The sequence below is a fragment of the Scyliorhinus torazame genome, chromosome 15 (assembly GCF_047496885.1).
Source record: "Scyliorhinus torazame isolate Kashiwa2021f chromosome 15, sScyTor2.1, whole genome shotgun sequence".
Lineage (NCBI taxonomy): Eukaryota > Metazoa > Chordata > Chondrichthyes > Carcharhiniformes > Scyliorhinidae > Scyliorhinus > Scyliorhinus torazame.
In genome coordinates, this window is record NC_092721.1 from 211,150,285 (window position 1) to 211,168,161 (window position 17,877).

General features: G+C 47.9%; 1 protein-coding gene across 1 annotated transcript in view; it reads left to right on the top strand.

The window, feature by feature from the left end:
• Window positions 1-17,877, top strand: part of LOC140391348 (dynein heavy chain domain-containing protein 1-like) — a 479,751-nt gene that overhangs the window by 138,315 nt on the left and 323,559 nt on the right. The window contains exon 5 of the mRNA XM_072475926.1: window positions 9,432-11,187. Within this exon, the coding sequence (XP_072332027.1) occupies window positions 9,432-11,187 (1,756 nt within the window). The remainder of the gene's footprint in view (window positions 1-9,431; window positions 11,188-17,877) is intronic.

Consider the following 17,877-nt stretch of genomic DNA (forward strand, 5'->3'; position numbering starts at 1 on the left):
AATCCCATCCGGTGCAGGAGACTTATCGACCTTAACGTCTTTTAAAAGACCCAATATGATTTGTTATGTTGTGGGTGTAACATAAGCGGCTTCCTTGTGGTGCACTTGAAAAAGGAAGGTTCAGACGTGGAGATAACTTCAACACGTTTATTAAACTATTTACACTTCTATTACTCGGGTTCGACACTACTGCTAATTCTACTATAGCTACCCAGACTGACTAACCAGTTGCTGCAATTCACGTGGTGGGTGTGATATTGAATCAACCCTGTGTCTGTACTCACTGACTGTCTCCACTGGAAAGAGGCAGATCATGTGTGTGGTGTCCTTTATATATGGGTTGGTGTAATGCCCCCCTGTGGTCGTGTCACCTCCGTGTGTATCGTGAATGTCCATTAGTTGTGTCTTATCTAACTGATCTATTGGTTGAGTGTGTGTGTGTGATGTTTCTGTTGCTCCCTCTAATGTCTAGCTAGCCTACATGCATTTACATTGATGCACATCACCACATTCCCCCCTTTTTTATATGTTACATATTTTCTGTACACTTTAAGAAAATTGAACAAAAAACAGGTAGATAAGTTAAGGTATACACAAGTCATAGGAACAGTGATTAAACAATAGTCCAAATCATTTGTGCGAGTCCAAAAACCTTCAATCATCATGGTCAAATGTCTCTCTTGGTTATGAACGCCATCAACGTCCCTGTGCCACAGGAACCAAAAAGTGGTCAAATCACTTCGCTGTCTGATTTGGAGTCCCTTTCTTTTTCCGATGTTTGTGATGGTGCTGTCGGGGATGGCATCTTGTAGCTGATAAGGTGTTGACGTTGAAGAGGTAGGTATCATTCGATGTCATGGATGTGCCATATGTTGAAGTTGGATAAGACAGTACATACTGGTTCTGGCCACGTGCTGTGCAGGAAGGGTGATCCTGCTGAGAACCGTTGAAGCTTGTCGAATTGGAAACAGAATTGCTGCTCGCATAAATACCTGGTGATGGTGTGAAACTAGAACCTTGCATCTGATAGGAATATGCCGTCTGGCCAGGCTGGGGTGCAGCAAATCCTGGGCTGTAACTAAGGCATCCAGACTGTAGTGCAGATTGCGCTTGCGGTAGTCCTCCTTCGGTCTTGATTCCATTAGTGGGCAATCCGTAGTGCTGGCCTGTTTGAGAATATGCTGCATAGACTGCTGGCTGCTGCATGCCTGAATACTGGCTTTGTCCAGCATGAGCTGTCATTGGCTGCAATGCTGGTGTGGAAAAAATGTGTGGATACAGCTGTGGTGAATATTGGTATTTCTCTTGGACTGTAGCCGCTGCTTGTTATTACTGACCCAATGTAATTGTTAAGTGATCCATCTCCTGTCGTTGTGGCGTCTGCTGTCACCCTGAGCGTGCCATCACTGAGGTTGCAGCACTCCCTGTCTGGAGTAAAGTCCGGCTTACGTGAATCAGTGTCGGCGTTTGGTTGCTCCCCATCTGGAGTCTGGTCTGTTTTAACTGAGTCAGTGTTGGTTTGTTGATGCTCCCCGTCCGGAGTCTTAGCAGGTTCACTGGAGTCAGCTGAGATTTCTTGAAGCTGCACGTCTGGAGTCGGAACATGAATGAAATGAAAATGAAAATCGCTTATTGTCACAAGTAGGCTTCAAATGAAGTTACTGTGAAAAGCCCCTAGTCGCACATTCCGGCGCCTGTTCGGGGAGGCTGGTGCGGGAATTGAACCATGCTGCTGGCCTGCCTTGGTCTGCTTTCAAAGCCAGCGATTTAGCCCTGTGCTAAACAGCCCCTCTGCAGGAATGCATTGACTTGTGGCGAGGTGCAAGCGAATGAGGGTGGAAGTAGTGTGGTGTCACCGGAGTCACCAGTGGTCTCACAGTGATCGTCGAGTGCCTCTGTACACACTAGCTGAGGTCTGTCACTTTGCACATCTTGCTTGGGAAGTGGGATGCTGTCGTCACTCGTCTCACATACCGTGGGTAGATCCTCAGTAGCTGCTTGTTGTTCACTTGGGTTGGGTAAATTGTCAGAGTCTTCATCTGGTGGTGCAAACAATGTGGGTGGACTGTCATTGTCTTGCTGTTGTCCTTCATTTGGGCTTGGACTGTCATCGTCGCTTTGTTCTTCACTGTAGCATGATAGACCGTCATGGTCGTCCTGCTGTGCACTGGAGCGTGGTAGACAGTCATAGTCTTCTTGCTGTTTACTTGAGCATGGCAGACTTGCATCGTCTGCCGCTAGTTGGTCAGAGGAGGTTGCTAGACCCTCATCGTCTTGTTCCTGCAAGGACTGCGCGTCGGAGTCTTGCGTTGCTTCTATTGTGGAGTCTGTCCCGAGCTCGCTGTGGAGGCTTGTGACACTGGATTCACTTCTTGTTCATGCAAGGACTGTGGTGTGGAGTCTTGCGTGTCTTCTTTCTTAGAGTCGGGAACCCTGAGCAGTGCGTGGACCACGCTCTGTGTGGCAGCAGGCCGCTCTCTGTGGGCTTGTACCGCTCTCTGTCTCTTGGTTTCAGGCTGCAGCATCATCCTGCACCCACGAGTCGGGATGTCATATCTGCTGGTCTGAAGATCCTCAAATCCGAAGAACGAATCTGCGTCTGCGTCGGATTCAGTACGGGGGTCGCCAATGTGCAACACGTCTAGTTGCAGTTCAGATTTGGTACTGGGGTAGCCTCCCAAGGTGAAAGGTTCGTCTGAGTCGTAGTCTTCTAGGACCATGTCATCACTGTTTGCGTCGGAGCTGGCATTGGGCTCACGAGGTTCAGAGAAAATGTAAAGGTCGGTTTCGAAGTATTCAAGGTCGGAATCATCGGTTTGTGCGTAGGTAACTGCTTGTTGCAGGGTTCTTCGGAGGTTAATTTCATTTCCTGGTTCAATTTGAGGCATTGTGCTGTCATTCCAGGTGAAGGAATGTTGCTTTATGGCTTTAAAAGATTTTTTCTTTGATTTGGGATGTTTCCCATTTAAATGGGCGTGGTCCGTCATGACGCAATGACGTAGCGCATAGGAAGCGATTGCGCATGCACAGATCGCTGTTCCTTTACTGATGGCCGTTTTCGTGATTGCGCATGCGCGAGATGCCGCGCATGCGCAAGCGGACCTTCCCGTTCTCTGCGCTTCTCGCGCAACTATGCAAGTGCTGTCCCTTTAGAAAGATGGCCGCCGATCAAAACTGTTCTCTGCTCCGGGATCTCGGCCTCGTGGTGAGTACTGGCGCTTCTCTTACCTTTTCTTGATGGTTGGAGTGTGTTTTCCTCACAGGATTTGCCGCATTTGTCCAGGACTGCCTGGAAGTCGCTCCTGTTTTGCCCCTTGGAGAACTTGAATTTTTAAAAGACTTCTTCTGCTCTGGCACCGGCGATGGTGAGGAGAAGCTCTGTCTTTTAAGCATCGGCCAGGTCTTCTAGGTCGGCTGCTACCAGGAAGAATTCAAACATTTGCCGGAATGCCCGCCAGTTTCCGCGGAGATCTCCGTGGCACTGGAGCTGCTGCGGAACCCGGATCTCGAACATCTTGCCTGGGTATTGCTGGTTGGCACTGTACGCTGAGGTATGGCTATGTGGATTGAAACACCCCACTCCTGGTACCATGATTTGTTATGTTGTAGGTGTAACATAAAGGAAGGTTCAGACGTGGAGATAACTTCAACACGTTTATTAAGCTATTTACACTTCTATTACTCGGGTTCGACACGACTGCTAATCCTACTATAGCTACCCAGACTGACTAACCAGTTGCTGCAACCCACGTGGTGGGAGTAATATTGAATCAACCCTGTGTCTCTACTCACTGACTGTCTCCACTGGAAAGAGGCAGATCATGTGTGTGGTGTCCTTTATATATGGGTTGGTGTAATGCCCCCCTGTGGTCATGTCACCTCCGTGTGTATCGTGAATGTCCATTGGTCGTGTCCTATCGACCTGATCTATTGGTTGAGTGTGTGTGTGTGATGTTTCTGGTGTTCCCTCTAATGTCTAGCTAGCCTACATGCATTTACATTGATGCACATCACCACACAATACCTCCTCCTTTTCAATGTCAACATGACCCAGACTGTCTCCTCACACCCTAGCCAAGAATCATCTTCCACAAAGTCCCTTTCTTTAGTGAACACTGATGCAAAGTACTCATTTAGTATCTCGCCCATTTCCTCTGGCTCAACACATAGATTCCCCCCAACTGTCCTTAAGTGGTCCAATCCTTTCCCTGGCAACCCTCTTGCTTTTTACATATGAATAAAAAGCTTTGCGATTCACCTTAATGCTACTTACCAAGGACTTTTCATGACCCCTCCTCGCCCTCCTAATTTCCCGCTTCAGTACCTTCCTACTTTCTTTATTCTCCTCAAGGGTTTCGACTGTCCCCACCCTTCTAGACCGTACAAAAGCCTCCTTTTTGTTTTTGACAAGGTTCACAATATCCGTCGTTATCCAAGGCTCCCTAAACTTCCCATACTTATCCTTCGTTCTCTCAGGAACGTGACTTTCCTGAATTCTAATCAATTGTCGCTTGAAAGACTCCCACATGTCCGATGTTGATTTGCCCTCCAACAGCCGCACCCAATCCGAATTCTTCAATTCCTGTCTAATAACAAAAGAACAAAGAACAAAGAAATGTACAGCACAGGAATAGGCCCTTCGGCCCTCCAAGCCCGTGCCGACCATGCTGCCCGACTAAACTACAATCTTCTACACTTCCTGGGTCCGTATCCTTCTATTCCCATCCTATTCATATATTTGTCAAGATGCCCCTTAAATGTCCCTATCGTCCCTGCTTCCACTACCTCCTCCGGTAGCGAGTTCCAGGCACCCACTACCCTCTGCGTAAAAAACTTGCCTCGTACATCTACTCTAAACCTTGCCCCTCTCACCTTAAACCTATGCCCCCTAGTAATTGACCCCTCTACCCTGGGGAAAAGCCTCTGACTATCCACTCTGTCTATGCCCCTCATAATTTTATATACCTCTATCAGGTCTCCCCTCAACCTCCTTCGTTCCAGTGAGAACAAACCGGGTTTATTCAATCGCTCCTCATAGCTAATGCCCTCCATACCAGGCACCATTCTGGTAAATCTCTTCTGCACCCTCTCTAAAGCCTCCACATCCTTCTGGTAGTGTGGCGACCAGAATTGAACACTATACTCCAAGTGTGGCCTAACTAAGGTTCTATACAGCTGCAACATGACTTGCCAATTCTTATACTCAATGTCCCGGCCAATGAAGGCAAGCATGCCGTATGCCTTCTTGACTACCTTCTCCACCTGTGTTGCCCCTTTCAGTGACCTGTGGACCTGTACTCCTAGATCTCTTTGACTTTCAATACTCTTGAGGGTTCTACCATTCACTGTATATTCCCTACCTGCATTAGACCTTTCAAAATGCATTACCTCACATTTGTCCGGATTAAACTCCATCTGCCATCTCTCCGCCCAAGTCTCCAGACAATCTAAATCCTGCTGTATCCTCCAACAGTCCTCATCGCTATCCGCAATTCCACCAACCTTTGTGTCGTCTGCAAACTTACTAATCAGACCAGTTACATTTTCCTCCAAATCATTTATATATACTACAAAGAGCAAAGGTCCCAGCACTGATCCCTGTGGAACACCACTGGTCACAGCCCTCCAATTAGAAAAGCATCCCTCCATTGCTACTCTCTGCCTTCTATGGCCTAGCCAGTTCTGTATCCACCTTGCCAGCTCACCCCTGATCCCGTGTGACTTCACCTTTTGTACTAGTCTACCATGAGGGACCTTGTCAAAGGCCTTACTGAAGTCCATATAGACAACATCTACTGCCCTACCTGTATCAATCATCTTAGTGACCTCCTCGAAAAACTCTATCAAGTTAGTGAGACACGACCTCCCCTTCACAAAACCATGTTGCCTCTCACTAATAGGTCCATTTGCTTCCAAATGGGAGTAGATCCTGTCTCGAAGGATTCTCTCCAGTAATTTCCCTACCACTGAAGTAAGGCTCACCGGCCTGTAGTTCCCGGGATTATCCTTGCTACCCTTCTTAAACAGAGGAACAACATTGGCTATTCTCCAGTCCTCCGGGACATCCCCTGAAGACAGCGAGGATCCAAAGATTTCTGTCAAGGCCTCAGCAATTTCCTCTCCAGCCTCCTTCAGTATTCTGGGGTAGATCCCATCAGGCCCTGGGGACTTATCTACCTTAATATTTTTTAAGACACCCAACACCTCGTCTTTTTGGATCACAATGTGACCCAGGCTATCTACACCCCCTTCTCCAGACTCAACATCTACCAATTCCTTCTCTTTGGTGAATACTGATGCAAAGTATTCATTTAGTACCTCGCCCATTTCCTCTGGCTCCACACATAGATTCCCTTGCCTATCCTTCAGTGGGCCAACCCTTTCTCTGGCCACCCTCTTGCTTTTTATGTACGTGTTAAATGCCTTGGGATTTTCCTTAACCCTATTTGCCAATGACTTTTCGTGACTCCTTCTAGCCCTCCTGACTCCTTGCTTAAGTTCCTTCCTACTTTCCTTATATTCCACGCAGGCTTCCTCTGTTCCCAGCCTTTTAGCCCTGACAAATGCCTCCTTTTTCTTTTTGACGAGGCCTACAATATCACTCGTCATCCAAGGTTCCCGAAAATTGCCGTATTTATCTTTCTTCCTCACAGGAACATGCCGGTCCTGTATTCCTTTCAACTGCCACTTGAAAGCCTCCCACATGTCAGATGTTGATTTGCCCTCAAACATCCGCCCCCAATCTATGTTCTTCAGTTCCCGCCTAATATTGTTATAATTAGCCTTCCCCCAATTTAGCACATTCATCCTCGGACCACTCTTATCCTTGTCCACCAGTACTTTAAAACTTACTGAATTGTGGTCACTGTTACCGAAATGCTCCCCTACTGAAACATCTACCACCTGGCCGGGCTCATTCCCCAATACCAGGTCCAGTACCGCCACTTCCCGAGTTGGACTGTCTACATATTGTTTCAAGAAGCCCTCCTGGATGCTCCTTACAAACTCCGCCCCGTCTAAGCCCCTAGCACTAAGTGAGTCCCAGTCAATATTGGGGAAGTTGAAGTCTCCCATTACCACAACCCTGTTGTTTTTACTCTTTTCCAAAATCTGTCTACCTATCTGCTCCTCTATCTCCCGCTGGCTGTTGGGAGGCCTGTAGTATACCCCCAACATTGTGACTGCACCCTTCTTATTCCTGATCTCTACCCATATAGCCTCACTGCCCTCTGAGGTGTCCTCTCGCAGTACAGCTGTGATAATCTCCCGAACAAGTAGCGCAACTCCACCTCCCCTTTTACATCCCCCTCTATCCCGCCTGAAACATCTAAATCCTGGAACGTTTAGCTGCCAATCCTGCCCTTCCCTCAACCAGGTCTCTGTAATGGCAACAACATCATAGTTCCAAGTACTAATCCAAGCTCTAAGTTCATCTGCCTTACCCGTAATACTTCTTGCATTAAAACATATGCACTTCAGGCCACCAGACCCGCTGTGTTCAGCAACTTCTCCCCGTCTGCTCTGCCTCAGAGCCACACTGTCACTGTCCCTATTCCCTAGTTCTCCCTCAATGCTCTCACCTTCTGACCTATTGCTCCCGTTCCCACCCCCCTGCCATACTAGTTTAAACCCTCCCGTGTTATTGTAATTTGCATGGCTTTGTCAGAGGGAGGTCACGTCGAACAAATTTGATGGAATATTTTGATGAAGTGTGGAGTGTGTGGATGAAGGAAGTGCAGTTGATGTAGTTTCGATGGATTTGAGCAAAGCCTTTGACAAGGTCCCACATGGGACGCTATTGGAGGTTAGAGCACATGGAAACGTGTCGAGATGGATGTGAAACTGGTTTCGGGATAGGACACAAAGGGTGATGGCAGAAGCTGTTTGAGTAACTGGAGGCCGGTGTCCAGCGGTCACAGATCAGTGCTGGCTCCCTTATTACACCACATGACAAAGGAGCAGGATTAGGCCATTCAGCCCATCGAGTCTGCTCCGCCATTCAATCATGGCTGATATGTTTCTAATCCCCATTCTCTGCCTTCTACCCATTACCCCATATCCCCTTATTAATGATTGTTAATGATATAGACGAGAACGTGGGGGGGGCTGATAAGTAAGTTTGCAGACGACACCAAGATTGGTTGGGTTGTTAACAGTGAAGAAGAGGGTTACAGCAAGATATGGATGGGTTGGTCAGATGGGCAGAGCAGTGGCAGAAGGTAATTAATCCTGATAAGTGTGAGGCGATGCACTTTGGAAGAAAAAACAGGACAAGGGAGGATGTAATGGATGGCAGGACACCAAGAAGCTCCGAGGAACAGATGGATCTTGAGGTATTTGTTCACAGATCCCTGAAGGTGGTAGAGCAGGTGAATAGGTTAGTTCGGAAGGCATATGGGACAGCTGCTTCTATCAGTTGTGGAATAGATTATAACAGCAGAGACGTTATGTTGGAGCTGTACAGAACGTTGGTGAGGCCACAGCTGGAGCACTGTCTGCAGTTCTGGTCACCCCACTATAGGAAGGAAGTGATTGTACTGGAGGGGGTACAGAGGAGATTCACCGGGATGTTGCCTGGGATGGAGCGTCTGAGCTATAAGGAGAGGCTGGATAGGCTGGGATTGTTTTCCTTCGAGCAGAGGAGGCTGAGGGAGATATGATTGAGGTGTAAGGTTATGAGGAGCATGGGCAGGGTGGATCGGAAGCAGCTGTTCCTCTTGGTTGAGGGGTCAATCACAAGGGGGCAGAGTCTTCGGGTGAGGGGCAGGAGATTCCGAGGGGATTCGAGAAAATATATTTCTGTCGGAGGGTGGTGAGAATCTGGAATGCACGGCCTGGGAAGGAGGTGGAGGCTGGAAATCTCACAACCTTTAAAAAACACTTGGAATGAGCCATTGAAACACCCTCACATTCAAGAATATGGACAAGTGCGAGTAACTGGGATTAGTGCAAGATTAGCGGTAGTTATTGTCGGAGCAGACTCGATGGGCCGAAATACCCTTTCCGCGCTGTATGACTTTATGGCTGGACAGAGTAGATGTGAAGAAACTGTTCCCTCTCGTAAAAGGATGGCGAATGAGAGGGCACAAATTTAAAGTGATTTTCAAAAAAAGCAAATGTGATGTGAGAAAAATCTTTTTCACACGGCAAGTGGTTGGGGTCTGGACGGCACGGCCTGGGAGTGTGGTGGAGGCTGGTTCCATGGGTATTCGCAAGGGCAAAAGATAATTATTTAGATAGAAACAATGGGCAGGAGTATGGGGAAAAGGCAGGGGATTGAGCTCCCCGCAAGGCAGGAACACTGTCACAGGCCTCAATCTGAACTCCAAACTCAACGAGAATTCAGTTCAAAGCTTGACCCTCTCTTGGACGGGTTGGGAATTTGGGCAGTCGTTGATCCCACCACCTTTAATTCTTGCTGTTTTCTCTAGAACCAGGTTACGGCTGCCAAGCTATTATCGAGACCTTTCGACACTCAATGACCTGTCATGGCTCGTACGACCAGAACTGTCAACAGTTCCGCTACTTCCATTCCACCAGTGTCAACTACATTGGGACGTGTGCACCATTCCGAGGAAGGACAAGTTTCATCTCTTCACGGTTCACCCGATTGTTCACCACGCTCACACTCCCAGAAATGACGTCAGCCATGTTAACATCCATTTACACCCCCAGTGTGATCCGGTGGTTGAATAGATTCCCAACGTACACACTGGCCAGACACGCTTTGTTGGCCAAAGTGCTTGTTTCAGCCACAGTTGAGCTCTACCAAAGAGTGAGACAACAGCTGCGTCCATCCCCAAGTCGCTCGCATTACCTGTTCTCCATGATGGATGTTGGGAAGGTATTGAATGGTTTATTGTTGATGCATCCCACCTGCATCACCACCCTGGTGAAGCCCAATAAACAGAAACTGAAACACTCAGGAACTCACACATCTCCCGTCATTTTAGCCGTCACTAAAATCATTGTTGATCTGTGGCTGCATGAGTCCATGAGAACATTTAGTGATTGTCTCCTGACTAAGGAAGACAAGATGACTTTGATACAGATATTGGAGGGGGTAGCTCAGATTAACTTCTGTACTCTGAGTTCAGATGCTACAGGAAAGCCAGAGACTTTGTACAAAATAGCTGAAACCTCAAGTTTTCCTGAATACCAGCAAGACAACATGTTGACCTCGTTGGAGTGGCACAGTGCAGATGAACGAGGAGAGATATCCCACGATAAACGTGAAGAGATTGAAGAAAGCATCAATCGAGACCCTCAAATCCAATTATCTAATTCTTGGCAGATAAGGGAATTTGGGACCAAAACTTCAGATGAAAGTGAAGATCAAGCTGGAACCACTGAGAGAGATTCTATCTATTCCAAAAGTGACATTTTGTTGGTAACAGACTCGGAGAGTCTGACAGACGGAGGAGCCAGGGACTTGTCTTTATCTGAGGCACTAAATGGCAATTTTTATCCATCTCCACCGCAGCAAAGATTAGCTTCTGGCCAAAAAAGACACAAACGTGTCAGAGGTCGAGGCAAGAAAACAAAGAGATCAGAAATACTAAAGCCACTCCTCCCTCTCCACTTATTGCGCAAAGGCGATTCTCTGACTGACCTCATCTACAGTAAAGGAGCTGTACGCCCGTCTAATAAACAGCAAATGGACTCTCCCAGGTGGAACCCATACCACAAGATGAGCAACGATAACCTTGCTCAGCAACTCAAACTAATTGTTCAGAAACAAAACCAAAAGAACAAGACCAACCGTCAGATCATTTTCTTCACGGAATCTGTCTGTCATTTCGTACGTATCTACCGAATACTGTGCTCACCCAGAGGTCATTGTGTTTTGCTGGCCCTCGCTCACTATACTGGCCGTAAAACGCTGGTCAGACTGGCAGCCTATCTCACCATGGCCAAGGTCTTTGAGATCAACAGTGAGATGTCAAGGGTGGAGATGGCCAAAATGATTAAGCAGGCGAGTTATGAAGCTGGGATTCAGGGAGGGAACATAGTGATCATGGCCCATGGAATCCTGAGCAAGGACATTTTCCATGATCTATCTGATTTGATAACTGAAGGTAAATACCCTGAGCTTTACACTGCCAGTGAATTGGAAGAATTAGCCAAAGTGTTTACCAGCATCAAGAGGCTGCCATGGAATGTGAATAGAGAGCAAGCGTTGGAAAGGTAGGTGAACAATCTTAGGTCTTTTCCTAAAGGGACCATCTCTTGGTAAATGATGTCTCGATGTGGGCAGCAATGATGAGGCACATTTCTTGACCATCTCAGGTTGTCCTTAACAACTCAAACCTCTCTCAGTCCCCCACAATTCATTCCAGTGATGAAGTCTAAGTGCATTGCCGCATATCCCCATCAGTATCCAGGTTCCCCTCACACCCGCTCAGTCCGAATCATTCTCATGTTTGATCCTATTAGACACTCCTGATTCAGAACTTTGGGTAGCACAGCAGCACAGTGCTTAGCACAGTTGCTTCACAGCGCCAGGGTACCAGGTTCGATTCCCGGCTTGGGTCACTGTCTGTTTGGAGTCTGCTCGTTCTCCCAGTGTCTGCGTGGGTTTCCTCCCGGTGCTCCGGTTTCCTCCCACAGTCCAAAGATGTGCAAGTTAGATGGATTGGCCATGCTAAATTGCCCTTAGTGTCCAAAAAGGTTAGGTGGGGTTATGGGGATAGGGTGGAGGCTTAAGTGGGGTGCTCTTTCCTAAGGACCGGTGCAGACTCGATGGGCCAAATGGCCTCCTTCTGCCCTGTAAATTCTATAATTCTAACTCTGAGTCAGCAAGGATTTACGAGAGGGAAATATTACTTGACAGATCTACTGGAATTCTTCGACGATATAACTAGTAGAGTTGTCGAGGGGGAGGCAGTGGATGTAATTTATTTGAATTTAGCATGGTAGCACAGTAGTTAGCACTGTTGCTTCACAGCTCCAGGGTGCCATGTTCGATTCCCGGCTTGGGTCACTGTCTGCGCGGAGTCTGCACTTTGTCCCCATGTCTGCTTGGGTTTCCTCCGGGTGCTCCGGTTTCTTCCATCAAGTCCCGAAAGACGTGCTGTTAGGTGAATTGGACATTCTGAATTCTCCCTCTGTGTACCCGAACAGGTGCTTTTCACAGTAATTTCATTGCAATGTTAATGTAAGCCTATTAGTGACAATAATAAAGATTATTAAAGATTGTCAAGTTTGACATAAGAGACTAGCAAGATTAAAGCACATGGGATTAGGGGTGATGTATTGATCTGTATTCTACAGCTTGCTGTAGAAATGTCGAAACACTCCATTCACCCCCGCCGGATCCAAGACCACCTTCCCCCCCGTATCTCTCACTTTCCCAATCTCTCTCGCCGTCTCCTGCTTCCTCAACTGATGCGCTAGCATCCTGCTTGCTTTTTCCCCGTACTCACACTCCGCCCCTCTCACCCTCCTCAGCCGTCCCACCGTCTTGCCTGTGAATAAGAGCCCAAATTCCAATTGTAGCCTTTGGCGTTCCTTCAAGAGCCCTTCCTCTGGGGTCTCTGTGTACCTCCTGTCCACTTGTAGGATTTCTCCCACCAGTGTCTCTAGCTCTCCCTTCTCCTTGTGTGCCCGAATAGAAATAAATTCCCCGCGATAACTGCCTTCAGTGCCTCCCAAACCGTACCTGCCGACACCTCCCCCATATCATTGATCTTCATATACCCCTGGATGGCTTCGCTCACACACCTCCTCCTCCGCTAACAGCCCCACATCCAGCCTCCATTGTGGGCGCTGGGCCACTCCTTTGCTCACTCGCAGGTCCAGCCAATGCGGGGCATGGTCCGACCCCACTATTGCTGAATATTCAGCATCTACCACCTCTGCCAGCAGCGTTTTGTCCAGCACAAAGAAATCTATTCGGGAGTACACCTTGTGCATATGGGAGTAGAACGAAAATTCTTTCCCCCTCGGCTTCCTAAATCTCCACGGATCAACTCCCCCCAACCCCCTCGTGCTCCATGAACCCCAGAGATCCTGAGCCGTAGCCAATACCTTCCCCGACCTAGGGCTCGATCGGTCCAGTCTTGGATCCAGGACCGTGTTGAAGTCTGCCCCATAATCAGCTGATGAGAATCCAGGTCCGGAATCCTCCCCAGCACCCGCCTCATAACCCTAACCCAACCTTCAACTCACCCCTCACTGCACCTCCGTGAACTAGTCCGCCCAGCTAGCCTGGCAACTCCCGCCACTGGTGCCCTAGCATCCTACCCCCCACTGATTCTCTCCCCCCCCCCCCGCCCCCCCACCTGCTCAAACATTAGTGCAAACAATCAATAGAAACAGAAGAAAGAAACAACCCCCCTATCCCTTGACAAAGAACAACAAAGAAAAACAGAATGAAGCCTAAAACAAGGGAAAAAAGAAATGTCCCCAAACAAGTGTTTTTACAGCAGCATCACAACTCCCCGGTTCAAGGTTCAGACTCTCCTTTTGTTGCTGGGTGAACCAGAGCTCAAGGTGCACCTTCTCCTGCCAGCCCATTGTCTCTCATAAACTCCGCTGCCTCCTCCGAAGATCCAAAATACAGCTCCCGGCCCCCATAAGTTACCCATAAGCACGCTGGGTACAATAGTCCAAACTTCACCCCTTCTTGTTGAAGGCCGCCTTGACCTTATTAAAACTTGTCCTCTTGGCCAGCTCAGGTCCTGGTACATGTGAATCTCACGGCCCTCCAGGTGCAGCACCTCGTCTGGCCCACCTTATGCTTCGTTCCTTATCAAGTAACCGATGCAGCCACACCACCATCGCCCTTGGCGGCCCGTTCCCCTGGGCTTCCTCATCAGAGCACTGTGCGCTCGATCCACCTCCAATGGCCAGTCAAACGCACCTTCACCAAGCAGCTTCTTCAGCATCTTCGCCAGCATCGGCTCCTTCGCAACCCCGCGGCAGACCCACAATCCGAATATTCTGCTTGCGTGACCGGTTATCCATGCTCTCCACCTTCTCCAACCGCTTCTGGTAGTCCCGCATTAGTGCCATCTCCACTGCCATCGAGGCGAACTCTTCATCATGCTCCCCCGTCAGCTCCTCCAACTCCTGGATTGCCTTACCCTGGGCTGCGAGCCTCGTCTTCACGCAGTCAACCACCGCCTTGATCAAGTCCACCAGACAGGTCCTCCAGACTCTGCTTTCGTTGCTGGGTAAACGTAGCGTTGCTGGGTAAACTTCTCATTCAAGAAGCTCACCAACTGCTCCGTCGACCATTGAGCTGGCAGGGCCCCTCCACCATCTCTACGTGCATTGCCAGCACCACACCCACTCCGACCAACTTATTCCTTCTTTTTTGGGCACTTCTGGCCCTCAGCTTCACAAACTAGAGGGTCAATCTCCTCTATTCACATTCCTATACCTTTGTCCGTCTCACTTCCACTTGAAAACCGGGGGAAAAACGCAAAATTGGGCCACGCAAATTGCCACATTGGTCCCTAATGGGCAGTACTCTTACCCTGGTTAACCTGCTGCTCTTAATATACTGATAAAACATCTTTGGATTTTCCTTTCTCAGTGTTGGAGCTGAATACTGACACTGAAATCAGGAACCTCAATCTGAAAGTGTGCTGCAGATTATTGCCCCCTTGCCTGTAAATCAGGGCAAATTAATTTTGTGCCGTCGAAATCACACCACACACATGGGTCATTCAGCCCATCGAGCCTGTGCTAGCTCTTTGAAAGATCTATCCGATTAATCCCACTCTCCCCACTCTTTCTTCCTAACTCTGAAAATTCTTCATAGAATCATAGAATCATAGAAGTTTACAGCATGGAAACAGGCCCTTCGGCCCAACCAGTCCATGCCGCCCAGTTTTTACCATTAAGCTAGTCCCAGTTGCCCGCACTTGGCCCATAACCCTCTATACCCATCTTACCCATGTAACTATCTAAATGCTTTTTAAAAGACACAATTTTACCCGCCTCTACTACTACCTCTGGCAGCCCATTCCAGACACTCACTATCCTCTGAGTGAAGAAATTGCCCCTCTGGGCCCTTCTGAATCTCTCCCCTCTCACCTTAAACCTATGCCCTCTAGTTTTAGACTCCCCTACCTTTGGGAAAAGATGTTGACTATCTACCTTATCTATGCCCCTCATTATTTTATAGACCTCTATAAGATCACCCCTAAGCCTCCTACGCTCCAGGGAAAAAAGTCCCAGTCTATCCAGCCTCTCCTTATAACTCAAACCATCAAGTCCCGGCAACATCCTAGTAAATCTTTTCTGCACTCTTTCCAGTTTAATAATATCCTTTCTATAATAGGGTGACCAGAACTGCACACAGTATTCCAAGTGTGGCCGTACCAATGTCTTGTACAACTTCAACAAGACGTCCTAACTCCTGTATTCAATGTTCTGACCAATGAAACCAAGCATGCCGAATGCCTTCTTCACCACCCTGTCCACCTGCGACTCCACCTTCAAGGAGCTATGAACCTGTACTCCTAGATCTTTTTGTTCTATAACTCTCCCCAACGCCATACCATTAACTGAGTAGGTCCTGGCCTGATTCGATCTGCCAAAATGCATCACCTCACATTTATCTAAATTAAACTCCATCTGCCATTCGTCGGCCCACTGGCCTAATTGATCAAGATCCCGTTGCAATCCTAGATAACCTTCTTCACTATCCACTGTGCCACCAATCTTGGTGTCATCTGCAAACTTAATAACCATGCCTCCTAAATTCTCATCCAAATCATTAATATAAATCACAAATAACAGTGGACCCAGCACCGATCCCTGAGGCACACCACTGGTCACAGGCCTCCAGTTTGAAAAACAACCCTCTACAACCACCCTCTGCCTTCTGTCGTCCAGCCAATTTTGAATCCAATTGGCAACCTCACCCTGGATCCCGTGAGCTTTAACCTTCTGCAACAACCTACCATGCGGTACCTTGTCAAAGGCTTTGCTAAAGTCCATGTAGACAACGTCTACTGCACTACCCTCATCTACCTTCTTGGTCACCCCCTCAAAAAACTCAATCAAATTTGTGAGACATGATTTTCCACGCACAAAGCCATGCTGACTGCCCCGAATCAGTCCTTGCCTCTCTAAATGCTTGTAGATCCTGTCTCTCAGAATACCTTCTAGCAACTTACCTACTGCAGACGTTAGGCTCACCGGTCTGTAGTTCCCAGGCTTTTCCCTGCTGCCCTTTTTAAACAAGGGCACAACATTCGCCACTCTCCAATCTTCAGGCACCTCACCTGTGGCTGCCGATGATTCAAATATCTCTGTTAGGGGACCCGCAATTTCCTCCCCAGCCTACCACAACATCCTGGGACACATTTCATCAGGTCCCAGGGATTTATCTACCTTGATGCGCTTTAAGACTTCCAGCACCTCCTCCTCTGTAATATGCACACTTCTCAAGACATCACTATTTATTTCCCTTAGTTTCCTAACATCCATGCCTTTCTCCACCGTGAATACCGATGAGAAATATTCATTCAGGATCTCACCCAACTCTTGTGGCTCTGCACATAGATGTCCTTGTTGATCCTTAAGAGGCCCTACTCTGTCCCTAGTTACTCTTTTCCCCTTTATGTATCTGTAGAATCTCTTTGGATTCTCCCTTGCATTATTTGCCAAAGCAATTTCATGTCCCCTTTTTGCCCTCCTGATTTCCCTCTTAACTCTATTTCGACAATCTCTATACTCTTCAAGGGATCCATTTGATCCCAGTTGCTTATGTACGTCATATGCCTCCTTCTTCTTTTTGACCAGAGTCTCAATATCTCGAGTCATCCAGGGTTCCCTACTTCTACCAGCCTTGCCCTTCACTCTAAAGGGAATGTGCTTACCCTGCACCCTGGTTAACACATTTTTAAAAGCCTCCCATTTACCAGCCGTCCCTTTGCCTGCCAACAGTCTCCCCCAATCTACCTCTGCAAGTTCCTGTCTGATACCATCAAAATTGGCCTTGCCCCAATTAAGAATTTTAACTCTTGGGCCAGACCTATCATTCACCATAGCTATCTTAAAACTAATGGAGTTATGGTCACTTGTCCCAAAGTGATCCCTCACTAGCACTTCTGTCACTTGCCCTTCCTTATTTCCCAAGACGAGGTCAAGTTTTGCCCCCTCTCTAGTCGGTCCATCCACATACTGAATGAGAAATTCCTCCTGAATACACTCAACAAATTTCCCTCCATCCAAGCCCCTAATGCTATGGCTGTCCCAGTCAATGCTGGGAAAGTTAAAGTCCCCTACTACTACCACCCTATTATTCTTGCAGCTATCTGTAATCTCCTTACATATTTGCTCCTCAATTTCCCGCTGACTATTTGGGGGCCTGTAGTACAGTCCTACCAAGGTGATCTCTCCCTTCTTATTTTTCAGTTCCACCCATATAGACTCAGTGGGCGAACCCTCGGATATATCCCCTCTAAGTACTGCCGTGATGTTCTCCCTAATCAAAAACGCCACTCCCCCTCCTCTCTTACCTCCTGTTCTATCCTTTCTATAGCATCTGTACCCCGGAACATTGAGCTGCCAGTCCTGCCCCTCCCTTAGCCATGTTTCAGTCATAGCTATAATATCCCAGTCCCATGTGCCCATCCATGCCCTGAGTTCATCCGCTTTGCCCGTCAGGCCCCTTGCATTGAAATAAATGCAGTTTAATGTAGACCTTCCTTGCTCTCTGCCCTGCTTTCTCTGGTCATGCTTTACACACTCTCCCTTCCTGCCTTTTGTTTCTGTCCTCACTGACTTCCTACATCGGTTCCCATCCCCCTGCCACATTAGTTTAAACCCTCCCCAACTGCACTAGCAAACACACCCCCGAGAACAAATATCCTCTTCAAATATTTATCCAATTCCCTTTTTAAATTTCCGATTGAA